Here is a 19,627-nt window from a genome sequence, read left to right on the forward strand (position 1 = left end):
TTTATGCAAAGCTGAGTCTGCAGATCTTCAGCCCAGATGTTACTGCCAGCTTTCACATCAAGATAGAAGAGTTGGACCCAGAGCTACACACTTAGGTCTCTTCAAACACAAGTTGAGCAAAACTATTAGCCATTAAATAGAGGAAATTTATAGGAGAGTTTTCTCCTCATGTGCGCTAACTCTGCATCCCTGAAATTAATTTCCAAATGAAAAATATTTGGCATGTATTAAGAGTGAAGTAAAAAAAAATCTCTGCAAGGCATGTCCTAAAGAGCTGAAGGTATCCAAAATAGATTAAAAAAAGAAAATCTCTTCCCTGAAGGCTGCTCAGAAAAGGAAGGTGTCAGGGACCAGGAGAGGGCATGGAAAAAGTCATCTGGAGGAGATGGGACTGGCAGAGCTTTGCTTATATCTTGGAACAGTCTGACGGCATAGGACAGACTGAGCTTGTAGCTTGTGACATGCACCTCTGAGCTGTTCCACACTGTCTGTGGACGTGGAGAGGCACCGCCTGTCCCACGCTCACCCCGGGTGATGTCTGGACAGCCTGTGAGATTACAGCAAACAGACCTCCGAGGGGCCTGCTGCCAGCGGCCGGTATCTCTTTTGGTTTGCACCGCTTCGGGAGGGCAGCACAGAGGAAGAGATGCGGCCAGGCTTCAGCTTTGCTTATCTCAAAATACACCTTGAGCACAAGGCTGGCATTCCCCACCATCTTCCCATTCCTCCACACGCCACACACACAGGGGCAGGTCCTCGTTTATGTCTCTGTTTCTCTTGCTTCTGAATTTTTAGTGGTGAGTGGTGTCCCTGCCACAGGACTGTTTACTAGCAAGAGGGGAAAGAACTGTCCACATCACTTTCTCCTCTCTCAGCTGGTTTGCGGGACTAAACTGTAAACCCAAAAGTGGATCTCCCTAGCTGCTGTTTTTCAGAGTAGAACTGCCATTGCCATGCAGAAGTTCAGACAGTGCTTGTCCTCAGTTGTCACCCACACAAACAACCTGGGTGATTCCCAGACCTGCCTTGCAAACCAACGTGTAGCACAGTGTCAGCTGGCTGCGTGTTCAGATGGGCCCAAGTTCTCTGACTCTATCTGACCTCTGTGGGAAACTTCTCTGGCCTGGGTTTCATTAGAACAGATGTTCATCATTTTCAGGATTTTTGCTTCTTATGCATTACCTAGAGAAAACATAGCCCAGGAACAGAGCGCTGAAAATAAATACTGCAGTATTTATTTTGGAAGCAAAAAGCTAAGGTGTTCATTGATACCAAACCCCTTCCATGACAGTCCGGGATACTTGAATGAAATTACAGCTGTGCAGTCTGAAGTTATTTAAGTGGGAAATGGAGCTGATTACTTATAAGAAAGAAATTTAAGGTTTTCACATCTTTTAATACTTGTTGACCAGGCCGTAGCAAGAGAAGTCGTCATATAGTCACCACCCACACATCTGCCAGTTTGTCTCATACTGTCTCCAACACACTGAACCCTAACTTTCTGCAAATGAAATGTCTGCACACCAGAGCATCACTATTTCCAGAAAAACCAGCTGTTTGAAGATACCTTCACAATGTGTAAATTAAAAAAAATGTTCTTGCACTGGCACAAACAAGGCAGGGTTTAGATGTTTTTAAGAGAACCTCTAATTATCTAATTAAATCTATGGAGTTTAACACCTCATGTAAGTTTTGGGTGTTTCTTTAGCTTCTAGTGTCCAGAGAAGAAAAAATTTAGCAGGTCCACATAACAACAGTCACATTTTAGGGCAAAGATCTGAATAAAGACTAATTCATCACTTTCCCACTACATTATTTGTCCTTAATTGACTCTTCTGAAATAAAAGTGCTGACCACAACTGATCGAAAGATACTTCTTTTTATGATATTAAGATTTCAATTCCCATGACTGTGGATAGGCAGGTTTCACTCATCCTCATATTTGGTTCTGTCTACCCTGATAACTGAAGAGGTTTGTGACCAGTCCCTTGTGTACGTACACACAGAGAGCACTTTACCTGCCAGGGAAACACTGTGCCTGTCACAGCTTTAATAAGAGCTTACAGAGAACAAGAGGACTTGTGGCACTAAAGAAATCAGAGCAAATATGAGAGCCAAGATTTCCAGTTTTTAATAACTAGAAGGAATTAAAACAAGTTTATTGCTTATATTTGTTTATACAATAATTCTGAACCATGTTCCTTTTGGAGGGAAAAAAAAAAGTCTTTAAAAGGAGTATTTTGCTTATAAGCTAATTTTATTTGGAAAATTCATTTCAAGTTTTCACGTTACAGTAAGAACAAGCACCACATTTAAATCATGAGTGAGGTATGAAATCTCAGTGAGCTGCCCATTAAACAGCAGAGGCATCAGATAGCACCTATACTCCAGGGCATTTAGATTTTTCACCCCAGGGATTTAGAAAATGTCCACAACTGAAGGATGACTGAGCCTATGGAATGGTGGACAGCAAGTTACTGAAACCAATTTGCATCCAACTCTGGAAGGCAGCAAAGGGAAATCACCTGGCTTGGCAAAACAGCTAGCTCTTGCCATAGGCAGGGCCCAGCTGCAGCAGATGTGGCTGGTTTAGGGTTAACTTAAGTCTGCAGTTACCCCCAGGAATCTCCTGCCATGGACCAATTACCACCAATTCCCAGTATTTCCTACCAGCACAGCACAGACCTGCTCCTCTGTTATTCAGCTGATTACACCTGAAAATCCATATCAGGGCTGGAGCTAAACTGAGGCATGACAAACGGGCAGAAGTGAGAAACAGGTGAGTCAGCAAGGACAGTTTTGTAGCGGGAAAATATACAGCAGAGTAGAAGAAACTTTTCTTGCCACAAGCCCACACAGATTTATACCAAGTCAGATTACAGCACCACTTTCATCATTAGCAGTTCTTGTCTTCGGCAGCCCTGCTCATAGAGTGGCGCCAAGTGATTCACACTGTCAGCACTTCTGCACTCCCCTCACGACAGAAAGGGCTCCTGCTTCCACAGAGATGTAGGCACATCAAGTTCTCACTCAGGATCAAGCACGACACCTCACTTTTTATGGCTCTGTACAAACGCTGGGACAGTGAGTGCGCCAGTCTTGACTTCTGCTCGGATTTCAGGTTTGTGCTTTAATGAGAAGACAAGAGCTCGCACCGTTCTGCGATACGGCGCGCTAATGAGACGGGAAGAGAGATGAAAAGCTTCTCGCTCAATATTTTCAGCCAGTGGGTGATCAATCTGAAAACAGCAAAGTATAAAATTAGATCTTTACATTTAATAAGGAGACCAACTGGTTGAAATTGGAGTTTGGGGCTTTTCAGTGTTTCTTCATTAATCAGCTTAGATTCAAGGAAATCTACTTCCCATCACAAGTGTAACAGGAAGAGCAATTTAATTCCACCCTAGCAATTAAGGAACAAGGCAGCATGGTCAGTGGCAGGGAACATATCCACATCTCCAGCTGGGTGGCAGTACTTTGCCATCACAACAGGAAACTAATCTGCAACTAGATTTGGGTATCAAGCTCAAGTGCAATTATAAGCTACGCTGTACTGTCTCCATAAAACTCACTTTTGATCTCGCTGATATAAGGTACCTTGGATACTATTTTAAACTTGATTCCAACAGCAACTCTAAGACATGCCAAACACTTGGCAACTCTGCCTGGTGCTATAAAGGATAATGTGGGCTCTCTGTGTGTAGAAGTAGGTGTAATTAAGAATGCAGAAAGGGATTTGCTAAATGTTAATTATGTAGTTATTGCTGCAACATGTGCCAAAACCTGTAATTTAGCACAGCTTAGAAAAAAATTCCCCACCCATCAAGAAATGGTTTTAATTTCACTTCTGCCTTTTGTGATGGGGAATCTCTTTGCATGCAGAAGATTCCACAGTGCCAAATAGTATTCCTCCAAGTCCACTGCCCACTCTGTTTTTGCTACCCATCGCTAACCTGCCCCTCTGCTGGGCAGCACTAGAAGCCCCTTTGATCCATTCAGCCCCACCTTCCCTCCTCCTTTTTGTCAGCCTCTCAGGTGTCCCTGCTCACCTTCTGCTGGACCTCTGTGGCTTCCCTGCCCATCTATGCTGTTCACCTGCTGCTGCAAGCTCCACTTGCACATATGGTGGTAGCTGCAACTAAAAGGGTATTTTTCCTTGCCGTGCTTTCAGACGAGTCCTGTTCAGAGCAATTCTGCTTTACCCAACACTACTTGTTTTAGGGCGGTACCATAGCCTTCAGGTTCAGACCTTACTATCAGTCTTATCACCATGCATAGATGTGCTTTCCAAGAACTAAGCTTGACCCGGAGGCCTGGCAAAGGTGAGTTCCCACCTTTCTGAGGCATTCCCACAGCAAACCATCCTTCTGGGCTGCCTCAGTCTGGATGGACTGGAAATTGGAGAGGTTGTTCTCATAGCTAGCAAATACATAGCTTTGAAACTCTTGAGTGCTTATCACTTGACTTGCCATTTAAAGGATAATGAATAAATTAAAAAGGATAATTATTATGGCATTTCATAGACCAAGCAAACTAGTCATTAAGCCTTAAAGCAAAGCCCTGTTCATTTACTTAAAGATACCTGAGGGATCTGATATTTATCACCACTTTATATACTGTCAACCTTGCCTCTGTTTTTGCAATAGATTTAAATTTACAAATATTTAATTACTTAAATATGAAACACCCAAAAGGTCCCAGCATTGCTTTCGCAGCTGTTAAGTAGTAGGAAAAACTTTATATTCTATTAACTTCCTCCTTCTCTTGTAGAGCCCAACTGCAGTAGATACACAACTATTCTGCTGACTGGCTATGAAAATGAAAGCAAATACCCCCCCTTACAATTAGCAGGTTTACTTGGTTAACAACCAAAAAAAATGTACCTTGTAAAAAAGCTACTTATAAATGGAGATGTGCAGCAAATGACTGAAAATAGGAAGAGATTATCTGATCTTGTCCCCACTCTGCAGGCAGGACCAGCTTTACAGTAGCTATGGCTGAAAAAGGTTTAACTCGGTCCTACAAGAAATAACTCTTTGAGCCAAACGGATCTGAACTCTACCTCCAGATCCAGGGCTTCACAAAGCAGCTTCCGCGCGTTCTTTCTGAAAGCCTCCGTCTTGGGATCACTCCTGACCTCTATTGAGGGCTTGTTTGAATGGTCTTTGATGAAAGTTCGCCACTCCGTGTAAATATCTTTGGCGAGGCTGGCCACATCGTGATCTGAATGTTTGCGCATCTTATTCACTGTGTGACCTGGAAAACAGTAACAGCTCCTTCAAGTTTGGTAGGTGGACAAAACATAATGGACACCAGTCAAATCACATGGGTGCTAAAGCAGCTGCACGCATTTTTAATTCACACAGCATCAGCAAAACAACCAGAGCGTTGACCCAAATATAAATGTAAAATTATTAGGAATTAAGCCTGAAGTCCTCAATCCTTGACTTCTGCAGTGATTTTTACCCGAGCAGTTAGCAAGGAATTGATCTGTACGTGTGAAAATTACCTTCCCAAGGTGGGGAGCAACACTTATGTAATACAGGGCTACATTAATTTTCTACACGGATGCTAGATCCGGTGAGAGCCTGTGAGATTGGCCTACAAAGAATGCTGGTTTTAAACCGAAAACCCCTTTAAGGAAACAGATGTTGCTGGTGACGGCTATAGCATCTTAACACACCAACATCACGGTGAATCCAAGCTGAATCTTTCCAATCGACAGGGCCTGCCAGCACAAAAAAAGGCTCTCCTCTGAAAGGAGACAAAAGGGATCTTCTTCCAGCAGGGTATTTCTCTCTGACCACTAGCGCTGTTGGCCAGGAGATGTCACTGTTAGGCTTCGGTGGCTCTTCCAGCCCAGCCACGTTCAGGCAGGCACTGGGAAAAAAAGCTTGGAATAAGCTACGCATGGTAAATGAAATACCAGTTCAGAAAGATGGGGACAGGGGCAGATCGCATCTCCTTTTCTAAGGCAAGGGGGACTCTCCAAATGGAGATCCAGCAGCTGTGACGGCAAACCAAGGCCAGCAGAGCTGCCGCTCACGCCAGGACGCTCTCCACAGACAGGAAAGGCAGGGACCATGTGGTCTCACATTATCCCTCCCCCAAGTCCTATGGAAAAGAGCCGGGCTGTGTCATTTGCACAGAGCTGTCCGTCTACATCCTCAGCGTGAGGATGTAGTAAGCAGTTCTGAGCCGATCTGAGGAGAATTTCTCGCATGTTCAGAGGATTCAGGCAGATCAAACAGATGAGCCACATCTCAGATGGCAAGAAAGCACTCTTCCATGGCCCTCACAGATAGCAGCAGAAAGAATAAGACACACAGGTGCCCAAGAGGAGCTCTTCAAAAATTTGACCACAGAAAAGGTGATGCAGTATTTGGTAATAAGCAGGCAACCTGGGAGGAATTAGAGGGTAGATTACTTTTTCAGTACAAGCTCTGAAAACTGCAGGCTGGATATCAACATTTTTTTATTGGCAGCTACACTCGTTTCTTAAGAAGCTTGCAAGCTCGTCTCTTTTGTACTGACAAGCCAAGCAGACATAAGACAGCCTAATATTGACAGTCTAGATCAGACAAGATGTACCTATTTTTGTTGAAAGTAACACTTCTTTGGAAGGTATTTTCTTCTTCAGCTCCTCCAAAGCTTCAATCAGATTCTCTTTTGGTTGCCCAGGAAGCTCAAGCATAGACTTCCATCGTTTTATGTCTTCCACAACCACAACTCTCTAAAAAAAAGAAAAGCCATTAGGAAAGCAGAATATTCTTATTGTAAATAGGAACACTGGGTTAATCTCAGCTAATGGGGCTGTTATCAACACATGAATTATTGATTGTGGCATGAACCAGAGCACAGAATACATGACGTTTTAGGAATATTGGGTACTTGCTTGAGATTAGCAGCCTACTGCAAATCAAGACTGCATTATAACTAGAAGGCAAAGCGAGATGCATCACTCCGGTCTGCTGAACTCAGGGCATGTAATAGCAAAAGTCTGCTAGGACTGTTTTGAATTTCAGGAGTCCGTTGTATAAATGCCTCTCAATAGAAAAAGGGATTAAGACCACTAATTATCTTTAGCAGCCTGGCAGAACCTGAATCTTGCTCAGATTGGCTTTAAATTTAAAATAATGCCAGCAGGGAGAGGAACAAATCATTAGGGAACATGAATGCAAACTCAAGTACACTGGACATTTGCAATGTTTTACACCCTGTTTTTGCCACACACCTTGACAGAACAGACAGCGAGTCTCGTATTTCAGATGTAAGGCATCTTACAGCAGTGGTCTGACAGCTGGGGGTGCTTTATGCACTATTCTTTTGCTTTCTGCCTTGCGTTAATAAGCTCTTTGGTGCAGCAAATGTTTTCCTGTTGCGCTTCTATAAACGAGTGGCAAAGAGGGACTCAGCTCTTCCGCAGATCTCACACAGGACCACCATGCCGCCAACTGAAGGGCTCTCCTTGCTGGGGAGAGAAGTGAGCCAGCTGGCCATACTCAAATTGTGTGCCCAGCCTGACCCTACACCACACCAAACAGGTGGGAAAGAGCCAGGTTATAACCCGTATTGGTTTAGGAAACCCCTTTCACTGCAGCAGAGCCCTCTGCACCTTTCCAACTTTGCTTGCCTGTTCTCTGTGAAGGTGCCACCCCAGCACTGGAAAGATTATGAAGAACTGGAGCCACGGGTGCTTTACAAAGCGTTCCTCCTGCTGTCCCCCCGTGCTGCTCAGCCCCACGCAGAGGCAGGATAGAGCCTGGAGAAGGCCTGACACCCCTTCTCCTGCCCGAGGCGCCTCGGGGTCAGCCGGGCTCCTCCCGGGGTGCTCCCGCCCCCCCGCACACAGCCTCTGGGGAACAGCGCGGTGCTGCCCCAGCGCAAGGCCTCACCTCGCGCCTTCGAAGGCAGCGAGCCCCGCAGCAGCGCCCGGTACCGCGGGGTGAAGATCCCCCCGCCCCAGCTCAGGCGCGGGAGGCCGGGGCGAGCCGTGCCACCCCTCCCGCCCCGCCTCCCAGTGCCCACGACCTGCCTTGAGCGACTCGAGGGTGGCCTGCCGGTAGGCGCGGGGGGCCGGGGCGGCCCGGCGGGGGCTCTCCGGGCCGCGGGCCCTGCGCACCACGAACCGGTCCATCGTCCCGCCCCGCCGGCCGGGGCAGGCCCCGCCCACAGCCGCTGCCCCGCCCCTTCCGCAGAGTAGTTCCCGCCGGAGGCGAGGCCGCGCGGGCGGCTCGGGCTGCCCCGCGCACGGACCACACCCCCCAGCATGCACCGCGCGGGGAGGCGGAGCGGGAAATCTCGCGAGAGTTCCCCGGCGCCCGCGGCCGTCAGCGGGGGCCTGCGGGAGGAGGAAGATGGCGGCGCAGCGGGGCGGCCTCCTCTGCCTGCCTCTCGCCCTGGCGCTCCTGGCGAGCAGTAGCAGCAGCAGCGCTCGGGCGGCCGGGCCGCTGCCTGCCGCCTCGTCCGAGGCCTTTGACTCCGTGCTGGGCAACACGGCGTCGTGTCACCGCGCCTGCCAGCTGACCTACTCCCTGCACACCTACCCCAAGGTACGGGCGGGCCCTGCCTCACGGCTCCTCGCGGCGGCGCTCGGCAGGGCGGGCGGGCCCCTTCCCCGGGCTCGGCCCCTCTCCCCTTCTCCCTCCCCCGGGAGCTGTGCTGCGGGACTGCCGGGCAGCACGGCCGCCGGGCAGCACGGCCCCCGGACCCCCGGCGCGGCCGTTCCCCGGCCGTGTCGCTTGTCCCTCTCCCCATGCAGCCCCAGCTCGTGTCTTTTTCCTCCTTGCGCTCCAGAGTGACAGGACGTATCCGGGATTTTCTCGGGCAGGAGTCCTTTTCGAGGCATGTCCCCGTGCATGTTTTCTCAAGGAGTGTTGGACGTGTCTTTAAGTAAGCATCAATATGAAGGAAGCTCATGCAGTGCTCGGGTGCAGTCACCAGCAGCCTGCTGTTGTTTTTCCATGGCGTGTCTCATCTGGCTTAGATTTCCATCCCATCAAAGTAGGGAATGCAGTGGCTTCTCCAAAGATAGATACCTCACTTTGAAAATAGATGGTTAGGCTGTAGCTTGCCAAAGAAATGCCACTTTCAAAGTATAGCTTTTCTCTTCACTGGCTACTTTTGTGGTTTTCAGAGGATTGCTGCTTTTTTTTCCTCCTGTTCCTAAAGAGGCAGCTGTAATTTGACTTGAACTGTTCCATATTTTTAGGCACTAAACTAGTGCCATGTTTATGACAGGCCAGGCATCCCGAGTCAGGCCAGTGTAATGCTTGAATGTTGAAGGATGAAGCGTAAATGATGATAAATGAGTAGCTTGTCAGAACTTTCAACCTGTGTTTTGATTCACTTGCATGGAATTTTTTTCATCTCATGATAAAATACTGAAATAGTGTCTAATGCAAATCTAATTTCATACTCCAGATTTTGCTGTTGTTGCAGCTTTGAGCTACTGGCTTGAATTTAGAAAATTAATTAGGAAAAATATTTGGCAAATACCAAATTTCTCACCTTTCCTGGTTCTTTCTTGGCAATGTACTTTGTTATCAGTTGCAGCTGTGTAGCAGGTTGAACTCTGAATTATGGGAGGTCTTGCCCCATCTTTGAGATTTCACACAAGGGCAGCAGGCAAATGGAATCGGTGGCAGTGTTAGGTAATAGGGCTTTGTCTGCTTTCACGTGGAACTTACAATCGGATTTTGTGACTTTTTAGCTGATATTGGTATCCCCACAAAGAGAAGGAACAGGGAGTTGTGTGGAATACCGGTAAACTTTTATCTGTCCTATGGCATGTTTTGGTGCCTACACATGATGATAGTGAGGAGAAAGAACCAAACCTGAGAAATTAGGACTAAACATTATCCTAATACATTTCCACACTGTTTTGGCACAATGCTGTTGTTTCTGTTGTTAGACTCTTTCAAGTCCAAGGAAGGCTATTACTTCTGTGATTTTTACTGTACATTCACTTCTTCCTTTACGTTTAGTCTTTGTTCAGTTTATCACAAAACTACCAGCTGAATTGAACGAAATTGTTGTAGTTGTCACTGGAAACTAAAGCTTCATTGAGACTTCCATGGAAGACTGCCATAGAAATCTGTCTGCTAAAGCTGATTCTGTCTGGATATCAAATTACAAATCATGTTTTCTGCAACAGCATAACTATCTTAGCCACCTTGTCAATGTTTTTGGAGTTAAGTTTTAATTTACATTCACAGTTCTCTACTTTTATGCCTTTAAAGCATGTGAACTTGTTAGAGACAAACAATGGCCAGTTAATTTACAATAGGCTATACAGTAAGGTGTGGTATGTTTGCTTTTGTTAAATTAATTCAGAGTCCGTTTTCCACCTGTATAGCAACTGGCTGCAGTCATTTGAGTGGTTCTGTGGTTAGTGGTTTTGATGGGTGTGATCAGACGTAGGAGTGCTCATGTAATAGAGGCTGGGTTTAGTTTTGGAGAGCGCTATATGTGGAGTGCACATCCACCCATTGGTACTGTGGACAGAAGAAATACAAGGTGTAGGTTTTCTATATTTGCATAATTTTAATAGTTGTAGTGAGGAAGCATTCTTTCCTTTTATTTCAGTATAATAAATAAAAATGTTTGTGGAACTGGTTTGGCAAGTAAGCAGTTAGCCAGGGTACCGGTATAGTGTATTGAAAGATAATCTCTTATTTTGACAATTCTGTGGTAGGTCTGATTAGAGTCTGGTAGATAGATTGTTACACTGTCAAAATTAGTCTTTTTTTGCCCTCTCCTATTGAGTTCTGTTGTTTAAGTCTGAGATGGAAGACTACCTTCGTAGAGTTAAACATTAGTAAATCTTTTACAGCAGTATCTCTTACTTTTAAACTCAAAAAAAAAAAAAAAAAAGCAGTGCAACTTTGCTTGTGAGTTGTAGGACTGGAATGACAAAAGAGAATTTGCGCTTCCAGGTGTGCCCCACCACAGAATGAAGAGCTCTGTTTGAAATAAATCGATATGTATGTTAGTGTTAAAGAGCTGTAGCTTGATTTTTATTTCAGGTCATCCAGAGTGTCATGCTTAGCTGGTTTCTAGGTCTAGTGGAGGGAAGGAGGATGGCGCTCTGGTGGGTGTCTTTTTATAGCACTTCCAAAGAAAAAAACATTGTTTTCTGACAATTTATTCTTGAATGGAGGGATGCAAGCCTTTTCTTGTGCCTTCCCAGGAAGAGGAACTGTACGCGTGCCAGCGAGGCTGCAGACTGTTTTCCATTTGTCAGTTTGTGGACGATGGCATTGATTTGAATCGAACCAAACTGGAATGCGACTCTGGTAAGACTTCAGAACTCCTTCAGCATCCCACAATGTGGAGACATAACAGAGGGAAGAGCAGGAACATCTGAAAGGTTGTTGTTAAATTTGTGAGATTACTGCAGTTGCTCTCTGGTTTTCTTTAACAACTTCCTAAAGTTTATATACAGGATATTAAAAGAAAAAAAAAAAAGATTTTAGGGAAAGGTTGTCTGTTCTCTGCGAGTTTGTCCTTACCTGATCCTTAGTGTTGCTATTTTCATATCATCAGCCTCTGTATAGAAATCAGAAATACTTCATTTTACTATAAACAGTTTGTCATAAAGGATACAAAATGGCTGGGAAAAAATCCAGTCAAATTAACACTTCTCCTTTAACAATTCTATGTGACAATCAATCCCGTGTACAATTCCTGACCAACTTGTATATGAAAGCAAATTATTCAAACAGAGTAAGAACACAGATCTTAATGTGCTGTCTGCCTTGTTGTAACTTGTGGTCTAGGCTACATCTGGAGGTTTACCTACAGCTAAACCCTTGGGAACGAGGTACATGTTTTGTTTGAAACAGGCCATTAAATACTGGTGACTAATTCTCTTAGATTATCTATTAGAAGAAAAATTTCACAATAAAGATGAAATATGTGTACTATAGGCCAATTAATATCGGTTTTGGAATCGTGTAGAAGTTTTATCCAATAACACTGAGACAGCTGATTCACAGTTTTATTCAGAGATTAAGTGGGAAAAAACCACCCATACCAGGAAAGATAGGAGCTCTCTGTCTATATTTCCAATTCAATTAAGCACCACGCCAGCACTCAGAGGCTTCTGTCCTCTCAGTAGCTCATAAAAACAAGAGGACTAGTGGCTAGCTGAGAGAGTATGCAAGTGGAAAGCCTGACGTGCAAAGATACCATTGTGATACAAAACTGCATTAAATACTCTAGAAATGGGCTAATGCTCTAGTCTGTCATACACTGTGTATAGCTGTGATACAGCATGTCAATCTAGTTGTCAAACCACACATGAAAGAGTGCCATAAAAAAGGGTAATGTAGCAATAGACCACATGTAGAGGTAATTGAACAGTTGCTTACTTTCTGATTTAACTCTCCTTCCTGAGGCTGTTGTCTTTTGCTGGCTTATGTTCTGTAATCTGTTACACTGGTTGGTGCCCTGACTAAGTATTCTGTGCTTGGCAAGATACATCTTGGCTAATCTTCTCAATTCTGTCTTCTGATGATTCTTTACGCCTACAAACACCAGTTCAGTGGCAGTTGTACCATGGAATTGCTGCTCAGGTGCTATGAGCTGAATGCTCAGATGTTTAGCTGCTGATGCTGTGCTTCCCCGCCAGCTTCTTAACCTTTATGATGGTCCATTTGTTCCTGCAGAAAACTGGGAGAGCTGCTGTCCTCTGTGTTGCTGTGTGATTTGATTCTTTAGTTCAGGTAGTACTGCAACATTGTCCACCTAAGCTTTGGAGTTTTGGGGAAGAGCTGTGCCCATGTATTGTCTGCCTGATTTCTCCATTGGCACAATTATTCAGCAAGAATAATTTAGATTTCTTGGTCTTTATAAACTCTAGTGAACAATTAATAGAAGCTATCTATAAAACAGTCGGCTTCGTTTTTCATTAAAAAAATTATTCCATAACACTTTCAATGCAGTTTCTGTACTCATCACACCACCAGGAAAATGCTCCTTTGATTTTTCTGTGATACGATGACTTGTGCTGTTATTTCAAACAGATTTAATGGACTAATGGTCCCTCTATTCTTTTTGGGATTCCATCTCTGTTCTGAGGTAAAAAAAAGTCATGTTTTACGTGATATGTAGAGGAAAAACTATAGTGGAAGTGGGAGGGTCAATGAAAACTTGCATCCCTGAGTTTTGCCAGGGTAACATTTCTGATCAGCTGCTCTAATTGCATTCAGATTTCAACTGCCTCATCTGTCTAAACTCTGATTCCTTAACCTTCCTTAGACCTTGGAGCAAATGCTGCCCTTGGAGTGGTTGCCATATCTTTCCTGCAAATGGGATTGTCAGTCTTCTAACTGCTGCTTTGTTTCTGATCCAACTTATACTGAAAATGTTTTCTTAACTAAAATGCAGAATTTTTCTCATTTGGGGAACTTGTTCCTTGCAGCCTGTACTGAAGCATACTCCCAATCTGATGAACAATATGCTTGCCATCTTGGATGCCAGAACCAATTGCCATTTGCTGAGTTAAGGCAAGAGCAAGTAAGTAGATGACATGTTTTTCAAATACCACCTACTTGTTTTCTGTTAAGTGTGTGTCTTCTCTTTTTTAAATTTCTTCAAATGGAAAATAAATCTTCCTAAAGACTGAAATCTAGACATGGGGCGAGAAGTGAGCAAGAACATGACTTCTATCCTTTTCATATAAAAACAAATGGAAAAGCAGTTAATGTTGTACTTGCAGTTAATGTCCCTGATGCCAAGAATTCATCTCCTCTTTCCTCTGACGCTGGTGAGATCATTCTGGAGTGACATGATGGATTCAGCTCAGAGCTTCATAACATCCTCATGGACTTTCTACCTTCAAGCAGATGATGGCAAAATTGTCATATTTCAGGTGCTTGCTTTTTTTCCTTGAGATTAAGGTGTCCTGGCTGTTAAATGCTTAACTCCACTCCTTCCAGTCACAGAAAAGACTATAGAGTGCTATCAGAAGTGTTTAGTTTTTGCTAGTATTTCACTGCCTTTAGGGCCAGTGGAGGATGGGGATTAAATTTAGGTGAATCATGCTTGTCTTAAGGTTAACTTCCCTGTTAGTTACAAAAATGTAAAATGTCAAGATCAGTGAAAGCTTGCTAGCAGGATCTCCTAACTCCTTATTTTGTTTTAGTCAAAGCCAGAAGTACAGTATGTTCCACAGCTTGATCAGGAAACTGGCGATACAAGAGGATCCTTGTCACTGAGTAAAACAGCCTGTAAGTTGTTCTTTGTGCTTTGGAAGAGCAAATGCAAATGTTCCCTGTCATTAAAAAAAAATAAAAAAGTTGTCGCAGGTGGCACATGAAAGCAAATTTTTAGAAAGCTGAAATGTAATTGTTTGCCATGTAGACTGCACTATGTACACTTAGCAAAGTCTGTGGTAGAAACCAAGCTCTGCTGGAAATAGAAACATTGCAAGCTAGGGTCGTTCTAAAAGCTTCCTTTTATGCTCTCTGTATAGACAAACTATGTGGCGTTAGGGTCTTCTCTTTTGTTGCTCTCTGACCACTGTTTCTGCTGTTGTATTTCAGCAGACCTACATCCAGGAAGCTCGCAGACATACCGAGGACTTTTTGAAGAGCAAGAAAATGACAGCTTTTTCAAGTGTCTTTCCATGTATGTATTCTGTATTCTCGAATGTCTGTACCCAGTAGGAAGGATAATGGCCTTTCATCTGTGTGTATGGGGGCACTTGTTGAAAGATCTCAGTGCTACAAGTCTGTTAGGTTCAGGATACGTAGCAGTTAAAACTGTGCGTCTGACTGCTGCTGTTGCTTTTCTGTGCTGGCCTCATGTTATTTGCAGACTATTCTGCCAACTTTGATTTGCCTTTCCAGTTCAAGTGAACATCATATTGATAATTCCCTACACTGTTTTTTGAGTGTGTACTGTGAGCTGTTTAATCAATACTGTGTTATGCCTGTTCTTTAGCTCTGGATATGTTTCAGGGCAAAGCAGTTGTGTCTTTCATGACAAAATACAAAACTGTTGTCTTACTTCCTGACTGAAAATATCCAGAATATCTTTATTAAAGTTTGGCTGAAGATCAGCACACTGGTTCTTCTTTCCCTTACTCTGATTACTTTCTCCTTAAAAGTTTACACATGAAGGATCAGTGAATTGCACCCCAAATATGTAACCGAGAAATCTGGTTTTAATACTCTAAATGGGAGGATGCTTAGGGCCCAATAAACAGAATTGTGTCTTTCAAGTTAGATACTAAATAGACATTAGAGTACCCAGGAGTCTGAAGTGGGCTGTGTAGCTGGAAGAGCTAGAGACTAATGAATCAGCAGGAAATGCAGTCAAAATTGAGCCAAACTTTTTAGAGGGTCCATTGTCTTGTATTTAGTATATGAAATCTAGTAACATTCTTTTCATTTCAGAAATTCCAGTTGGATTTTAACCACTACGCTTGTCCTGTCAGTGTTGGTGCTGCTCTGGATTTGTTGCGCAACTGTAGCTACAGCTGTAGAGCAATATGTTCCATCTGAGGTAATGCTGTTTTATAACTTAGAATATTTTGAATTTATTCATTATATTACTTTCATATTACAGCTGCCTAGTGACTAAGAAACATTTGGGGGGAGGTTCAGCTGGAAAGATGTTTTTTATTTTGTGGATGTGGTCAGCAAAACAATTTTGTTATTTAAATGATGATCTTATAGCTGGACATTTCTTGCTTATTCCTGTGGCTGATTGGTGCTCTGAGCCTTACTCAGACAGCCCAGGTAGGATGCCTTTTGGTTTGTAGTGCTCTCCTTTTGATAACCTTCAGATTACTCTTAACAAGTGGAGGCTGCTTCTAATTTCTCTGCGAATAAATCTATACTGAGAGTCAGCTGGTGCAGGTGGAACCCAGAGTGAGTTTAATTTGGGAAGATCAATAGTGAGAACAGAAGTGACAGCATATTATCAGTGAGCACAGAGAGTCTGACCCGAGGGGAACTGGCTGAACTAGCATCCCTCATGCCCAGAGATCCCCGTGCTTCTGAAATAAGCAAGGCTCACAGTATTTGCAGGCTAAAGGAGCTGTTGCACAAGCACTGTATCTACTGTTGTGCTGGCAGATTTTATACATTTGGACTCAGATCTTGTTCCAGCTGTGAATTTCGGATGTTACAGAAAGCCTGGGTTAACTTGTATTAGAGGGCTGCAGCCATCAGAACCAGGAATGAAGTTGCATAATGAAATGCATTTTATTCACAGTATGGAGAGTCTTTGTCTTAAAGTAAATTGTTTAAATATTTCAGAAGCTGAGCATCTATGGAGATTTGGAATACATGAATGAACAAAAACTGAACAGATATCCATCCTCTGCACTTGTTGTGGTTAGATGCAAGACTGAGGAACATGAAGAAGCAGGACCTCTTCCTACAAAAGTCAATCTGGCTCAATCAGCAATTTAAATAAGTCTCCATTGGATCCAATAGACTAATTCTAACAGAGCTAGCAACTCCTGATTGTTTGTGGTGGTTCTTCAGATAAGAAGCTTAGCAGCCAGTCTTTAAATGCAAATAAAGTTACAGAATCCACAGATGTCATGGGATTTTGTTTTCAACTAGTAGTGAAGATTCAGACATCTTGAATTTTATGTTTGTTTCCAGACATAATCACTTCTCACTGGTGTTTGCTATGTGTCTTTTTGCTTACAAAAGCTGTAAGCATGCTTTCCATACTTCTGCCATGACACTTTCAAACTTATTTGTGTGTTCTAGGGTGTAATGTGTACATTCAGAGTTAGCTTTGTAAAGGTATAAGAAATTTTAAGTAGGCAGGAGATGCCTTTTTAGTGTTGCACTTTCTGTTGTAGTTAAGAGAAAGTATTATAAAATTATCTGCTGAATTTTTGTACTTGTTAATGTTCATGCACAAACAACCCTGTCTCCAAAAATAGAAATATATTTTTTCTACAGTGTGGCAATATCCAAGATGGAAAGCATTTGTGAGGTGCTGTAGGCTAGACTTGAGTTTGTGAAAGATGGAAACTTTGTTAAAGCTTGTGGACATATCCCTTCACACAGAGAACATAACATGGTCAATTATTTTGTCAAACTTTTAGCCTTTAAGTCTTAAATTGCTTGTAAAGTTAGCGCCTGTGTTTTCTGAAGACTTTCTGTTCTTGATTAACTATTCTAGTCTTGTAACTTCATTTACAGAAACAAGTTGATTCCTGAGAAATGAGAACAGACAAATAAAATTGACTGTATAGAAAATGTTGACTATATAGCTTTTTGCTATGCTTAGTTATTGACCATAACATGCAGTGTGAAAGCCTGTCTGTAGAATTCCTCTCACGGGCAGCGTGACCCGATTTTGCTACACGATTCACTAACGCAACCACAATGAACAGTGCCCCTCATTCCTAGTATATTTTTTTGCAGCTCTCTTCTTTGAGGAGATGACTATATGCTGGTTCCCATAGCACTGACAAGTTGGGGATGTGTGTGGTTTATTTTAAGGTGTCTGTAAGTGTTTGAAAGCTGGCTAGGATGCACGATATCTCCAACTTATATTTTGTTGATTATGCAGAACTCCCTTGAAAGTTTAAAAAAAAAAAACAACACAAAAACCCCACAAACAACACCTCTTCAGGTTTTGAATTCTGGTGAGAACTCTAGATGTTCTGGAGGATGCAGTACAGTGTTCCCTCGCTGTTAAAACTGGTTCAGTAGTCATTGCTAATTCAGCTGTAGCGCCGATGGTTGCGTAACTACAGAGCCTTGCAGGAGCAGTTGAGCAGGAATGTGCATTAAGTGGCCTGTGTGCTGCCGAAAACCCTAGCCTGAAAGCAGTCAGGCAGGTTTTCCATGAGGTCTCAGAGCCTTAAGAGCCGTTTGTTTTAAGCAAGCTTCTTCAACATGCAGAAATTGCAATTTGAAGTCTTAATGCTAAATTCTTCAGTGGGACAACATTGTAGCCCAGAAATTCGGGTGCCAGCAGCCGTTGAGAGGTACCGTTTGCATGGAGATGGTAATATTGTCAAGGCCTCGAGCGTGATGGCTGTGAAAAAGGATGGTGTGATGTTTTCAGAACACTGTTCGCTGGCAGGGGCGGGAAATCCCTCTGCAATAGTGAGTCACTGGAGACGGGTGTTCCTGCTTCCGTGGCAAACCTCAGCGTACAGCCCTGTGTCGGTGCAGGACGCCAGTGTTCCACTTCAAGCAGTGTCCAATGCAATTTGTGCAATGGAAGTTTAAATTTATTTGTAAATATGGGCTTTACTTTAGTCATTATTGCCTGTTGTCTTAGCACTATGTTATTGGGGATTGCCTTTCCAGAAGAGACTTAAACGATCCTGGCTTTTCTAATTGAATTACTGCTGTGGAAACGTTTTCAATTCTGCTGAAATGTTTTCCTTTACTGTTATATTTAGTTGCAGAGGGAGTGTTACAACTTCATGAAAACATGGCTGTTTGCCTGTTTCAAATGTGTACAGTTGAACCCCTGTTACGGTGATGACTTGATTTCCCAAAACTTTCTTTTCCAAAATGTTTGACTTTATTCTTACATTCCTAGGTTTGAGTTAAACAACCAACTTATGCTTCCGTTTGGTATTGTATCTGCCTACAACAAAGGGAGAAAACACAAGTTTTACGTGTTTTGTTTGCCGCTTAATGACATTTCAGCTAAGTGATCTGTGCAGTGAAGCCAGTGATTCAGTAATGTGCTGTTAGGTCACAGGAAACTGGGCCTGTGGCAACTGTCATGTGGCAGTGCTGTTTCCAGAGTGAGCCAGAGTCTGAAGAACTGCTGAAGTGTTGTACTTGTAAGCTCCTCTCAAAGTATCTCCCCTCAGTAAAATCAGATACTAGCTAGGCTGCACTAATTAAACTGTTTCTCAAGGTTTCTAATCTAAACGGACTATTTAAGCTATCTTGGCAAATGACTTTGCAAAATGGCTACCCGTTTTTTGTTAAGTGTTTGACTTCCTGACATCTTCATTTGCAGAGGCTGCAATTTGGGTTTCATCTCTGCTCAAGATCACTTTTAAATGAAGGACCTTAAATTATTGAAATTGCAGGTGGAAAGCATTTTATATTTAGCATTTTTATATTATATTATTTTTATATTTAGTCATGTGTTCAGTTGACTTATATCAGATTTTAAAGGGGATCATCTTGACACAAACGAGGCAACCCCCTCAAGTGTGTGCAATTCACTGCTGGCAGAAATAGCCATGGTACATTTGGGGAAACTGGGTTTTTTTTAGGAGCTAGAATTAACAATAGTCTCTTTTCATACTAGATATCTTGACCTGCGTCCCCTCTTCAGCTTCTCTGATCATTGGCAAAGTTGGGGGGTTTGGGGGGGTTGGTTTTGGTTTTTTTTACTTCAGAAGGGCTCGCTTGTGTGTGTTACCTCGTTCTCATGAACTCCTTGTTCCGAACTATAAGCAGTCTTTGATGTGGGGTAACTGCTCTAAAACCCAACTGCCTGGTTGGCTGCAGCTGAGCTTGATAATCTTGGTGTAGGAAACAGATGGTGACAGATGTCAGGTCTTATGGACATGTACCTCTAAGAGTGGGTTTACTCCACATTTTCAACATTTCCATCATAAATTGTTTTGTGAGGTATGCATAGCTAGCCTGGTTGACTTGGCTCTTAT

General features: G+C 43.3%; 2 protein-coding genes across 4 annotated transcripts; one reads left to right on the forward strand and one right to left on the reverse strand.

Annotated features, from left to right (window-relative positions):
• Positions 1–1,213: 1,213 nt before the first annotated feature.
• Positions 1,214–8,173, reverse strand: TCEANC2 (transcription elongation factor A N-terminal and central domain containing 2). Of its 2 annotated transcripts, none has more exons than XM_074906167.1 (4): positions 8,032–8,173; positions 6,592–6,729; positions 5,063–5,256; positions 1,214–3,239 (listed from the first exon to the last, which is right to left on the reverse strand). In XM_074906167.1, the coding sequence occupies exons 1-4, from the start codon at positions 8,135–8,137 to the stop codon at positions 3,051–3,053; spliced, it is 627 nt and encodes a 208-aa protein (XP_074762268.1). In that variant the 5' UTR covers positions 8,138–8,173; the 3' UTR covers positions 1,214–3,050. The 2 variants fall into 2 exon arrangements, with proteins under 2 accessions (XP_074762268.1, XP_074762267.1); XM_074906166.1 differs by having other exon boundaries at positions 6,592–6,733; positions 8,036–8,171.
• Positions 8,174–8,314: 141 nt separating this feature from the next.
• Positions 8,315–17,235, forward strand: TMEM59 (transmembrane protein 59). Of its 2 annotated transcripts, none has more exons than XM_074906164.1 (8): positions 8,315–8,552; positions 11,192–11,297; positions 13,427–13,521; positions 13,724–13,876; positions 14,150–14,234; positions 14,550–14,634; positions 15,405–15,513; positions 16,272–17,235. In XM_074906164.1, the coding sequence occupies exons 1-8, from the start codon at positions 8,358–8,360 to the stop codon at positions 16,425–16,427; spliced, it is 984 nt and encodes a 327-aa protein (XP_074762265.1). In that variant the 5' UTR covers positions 8,315–8,357; the 3' UTR covers positions 16,428–17,235. The 2 variants fall into 2 exon arrangements, with proteins under 2 accessions (XP_074762265.1, XP_074762264.1); XM_074906163.1 differs by having other exon boundaries at positions 8,322–8,552; positions 14,553–14,634.
• The last annotated feature ends 2,392 nt before the right edge of the window (positions 17,236–19,627 follow it).

Source organism: Athene noctua, chromosome 5 (genome assembly GCF_965140245.1).
Source record: "Athene noctua chromosome 5, bAthNoc1.hap1.1, whole genome shotgun sequence".
In the NCBI taxonomy this organism is placed as follows: Eukaryota; Metazoa; Chordata; class Aves; order Strigiformes; family Strigidae; genus Athene; species Athene noctua.

Coding starts and splice junctions, on each gene's coding strand:
- TCEANC2 (XM_074906167.1), bottom strand. CDS start 8,137: ATGGACCGGTTCGTGGTGCGCAGGGCCCGCGGCCCGGAGAGCCCCCGC. Junction 5,257..6,591: donor GTTACTTTCAACAAAAATAG/GTACATCTTGTC, acceptor ACTGTTTTCCAG/GTCACACAGTGAATAAGATG. Junction 3,240..5,062: donor GTGAAGCCCTGGATCTGGAG/GTAGAGTTCAGA, acceptor TGCTGTTTTCAG/ATTGATCACCCACTGGCTGA.
- TMEM59 (XM_074906164.1), top strand. CDS start 8,358: ATGGCGGCGCAGCGGGGCGGCCTCCTCTGCCTGCCTCTCGCCCTGGCG. Junction 13,522..13,723: donor CTGAGTTAAGGCAAGAGCAA/GTAAGTAGATGA, acceptor TTGTACTTGCAG/TTAATGTCCCTGATGCCAAG. Junction 14,635..15,404: donor TTTTTCAAGTGTCTTTCCAT/GTATGTATTCTG, acceptor TTTTCATTTCAG/AAATTCCAGTTGGATTTTAA.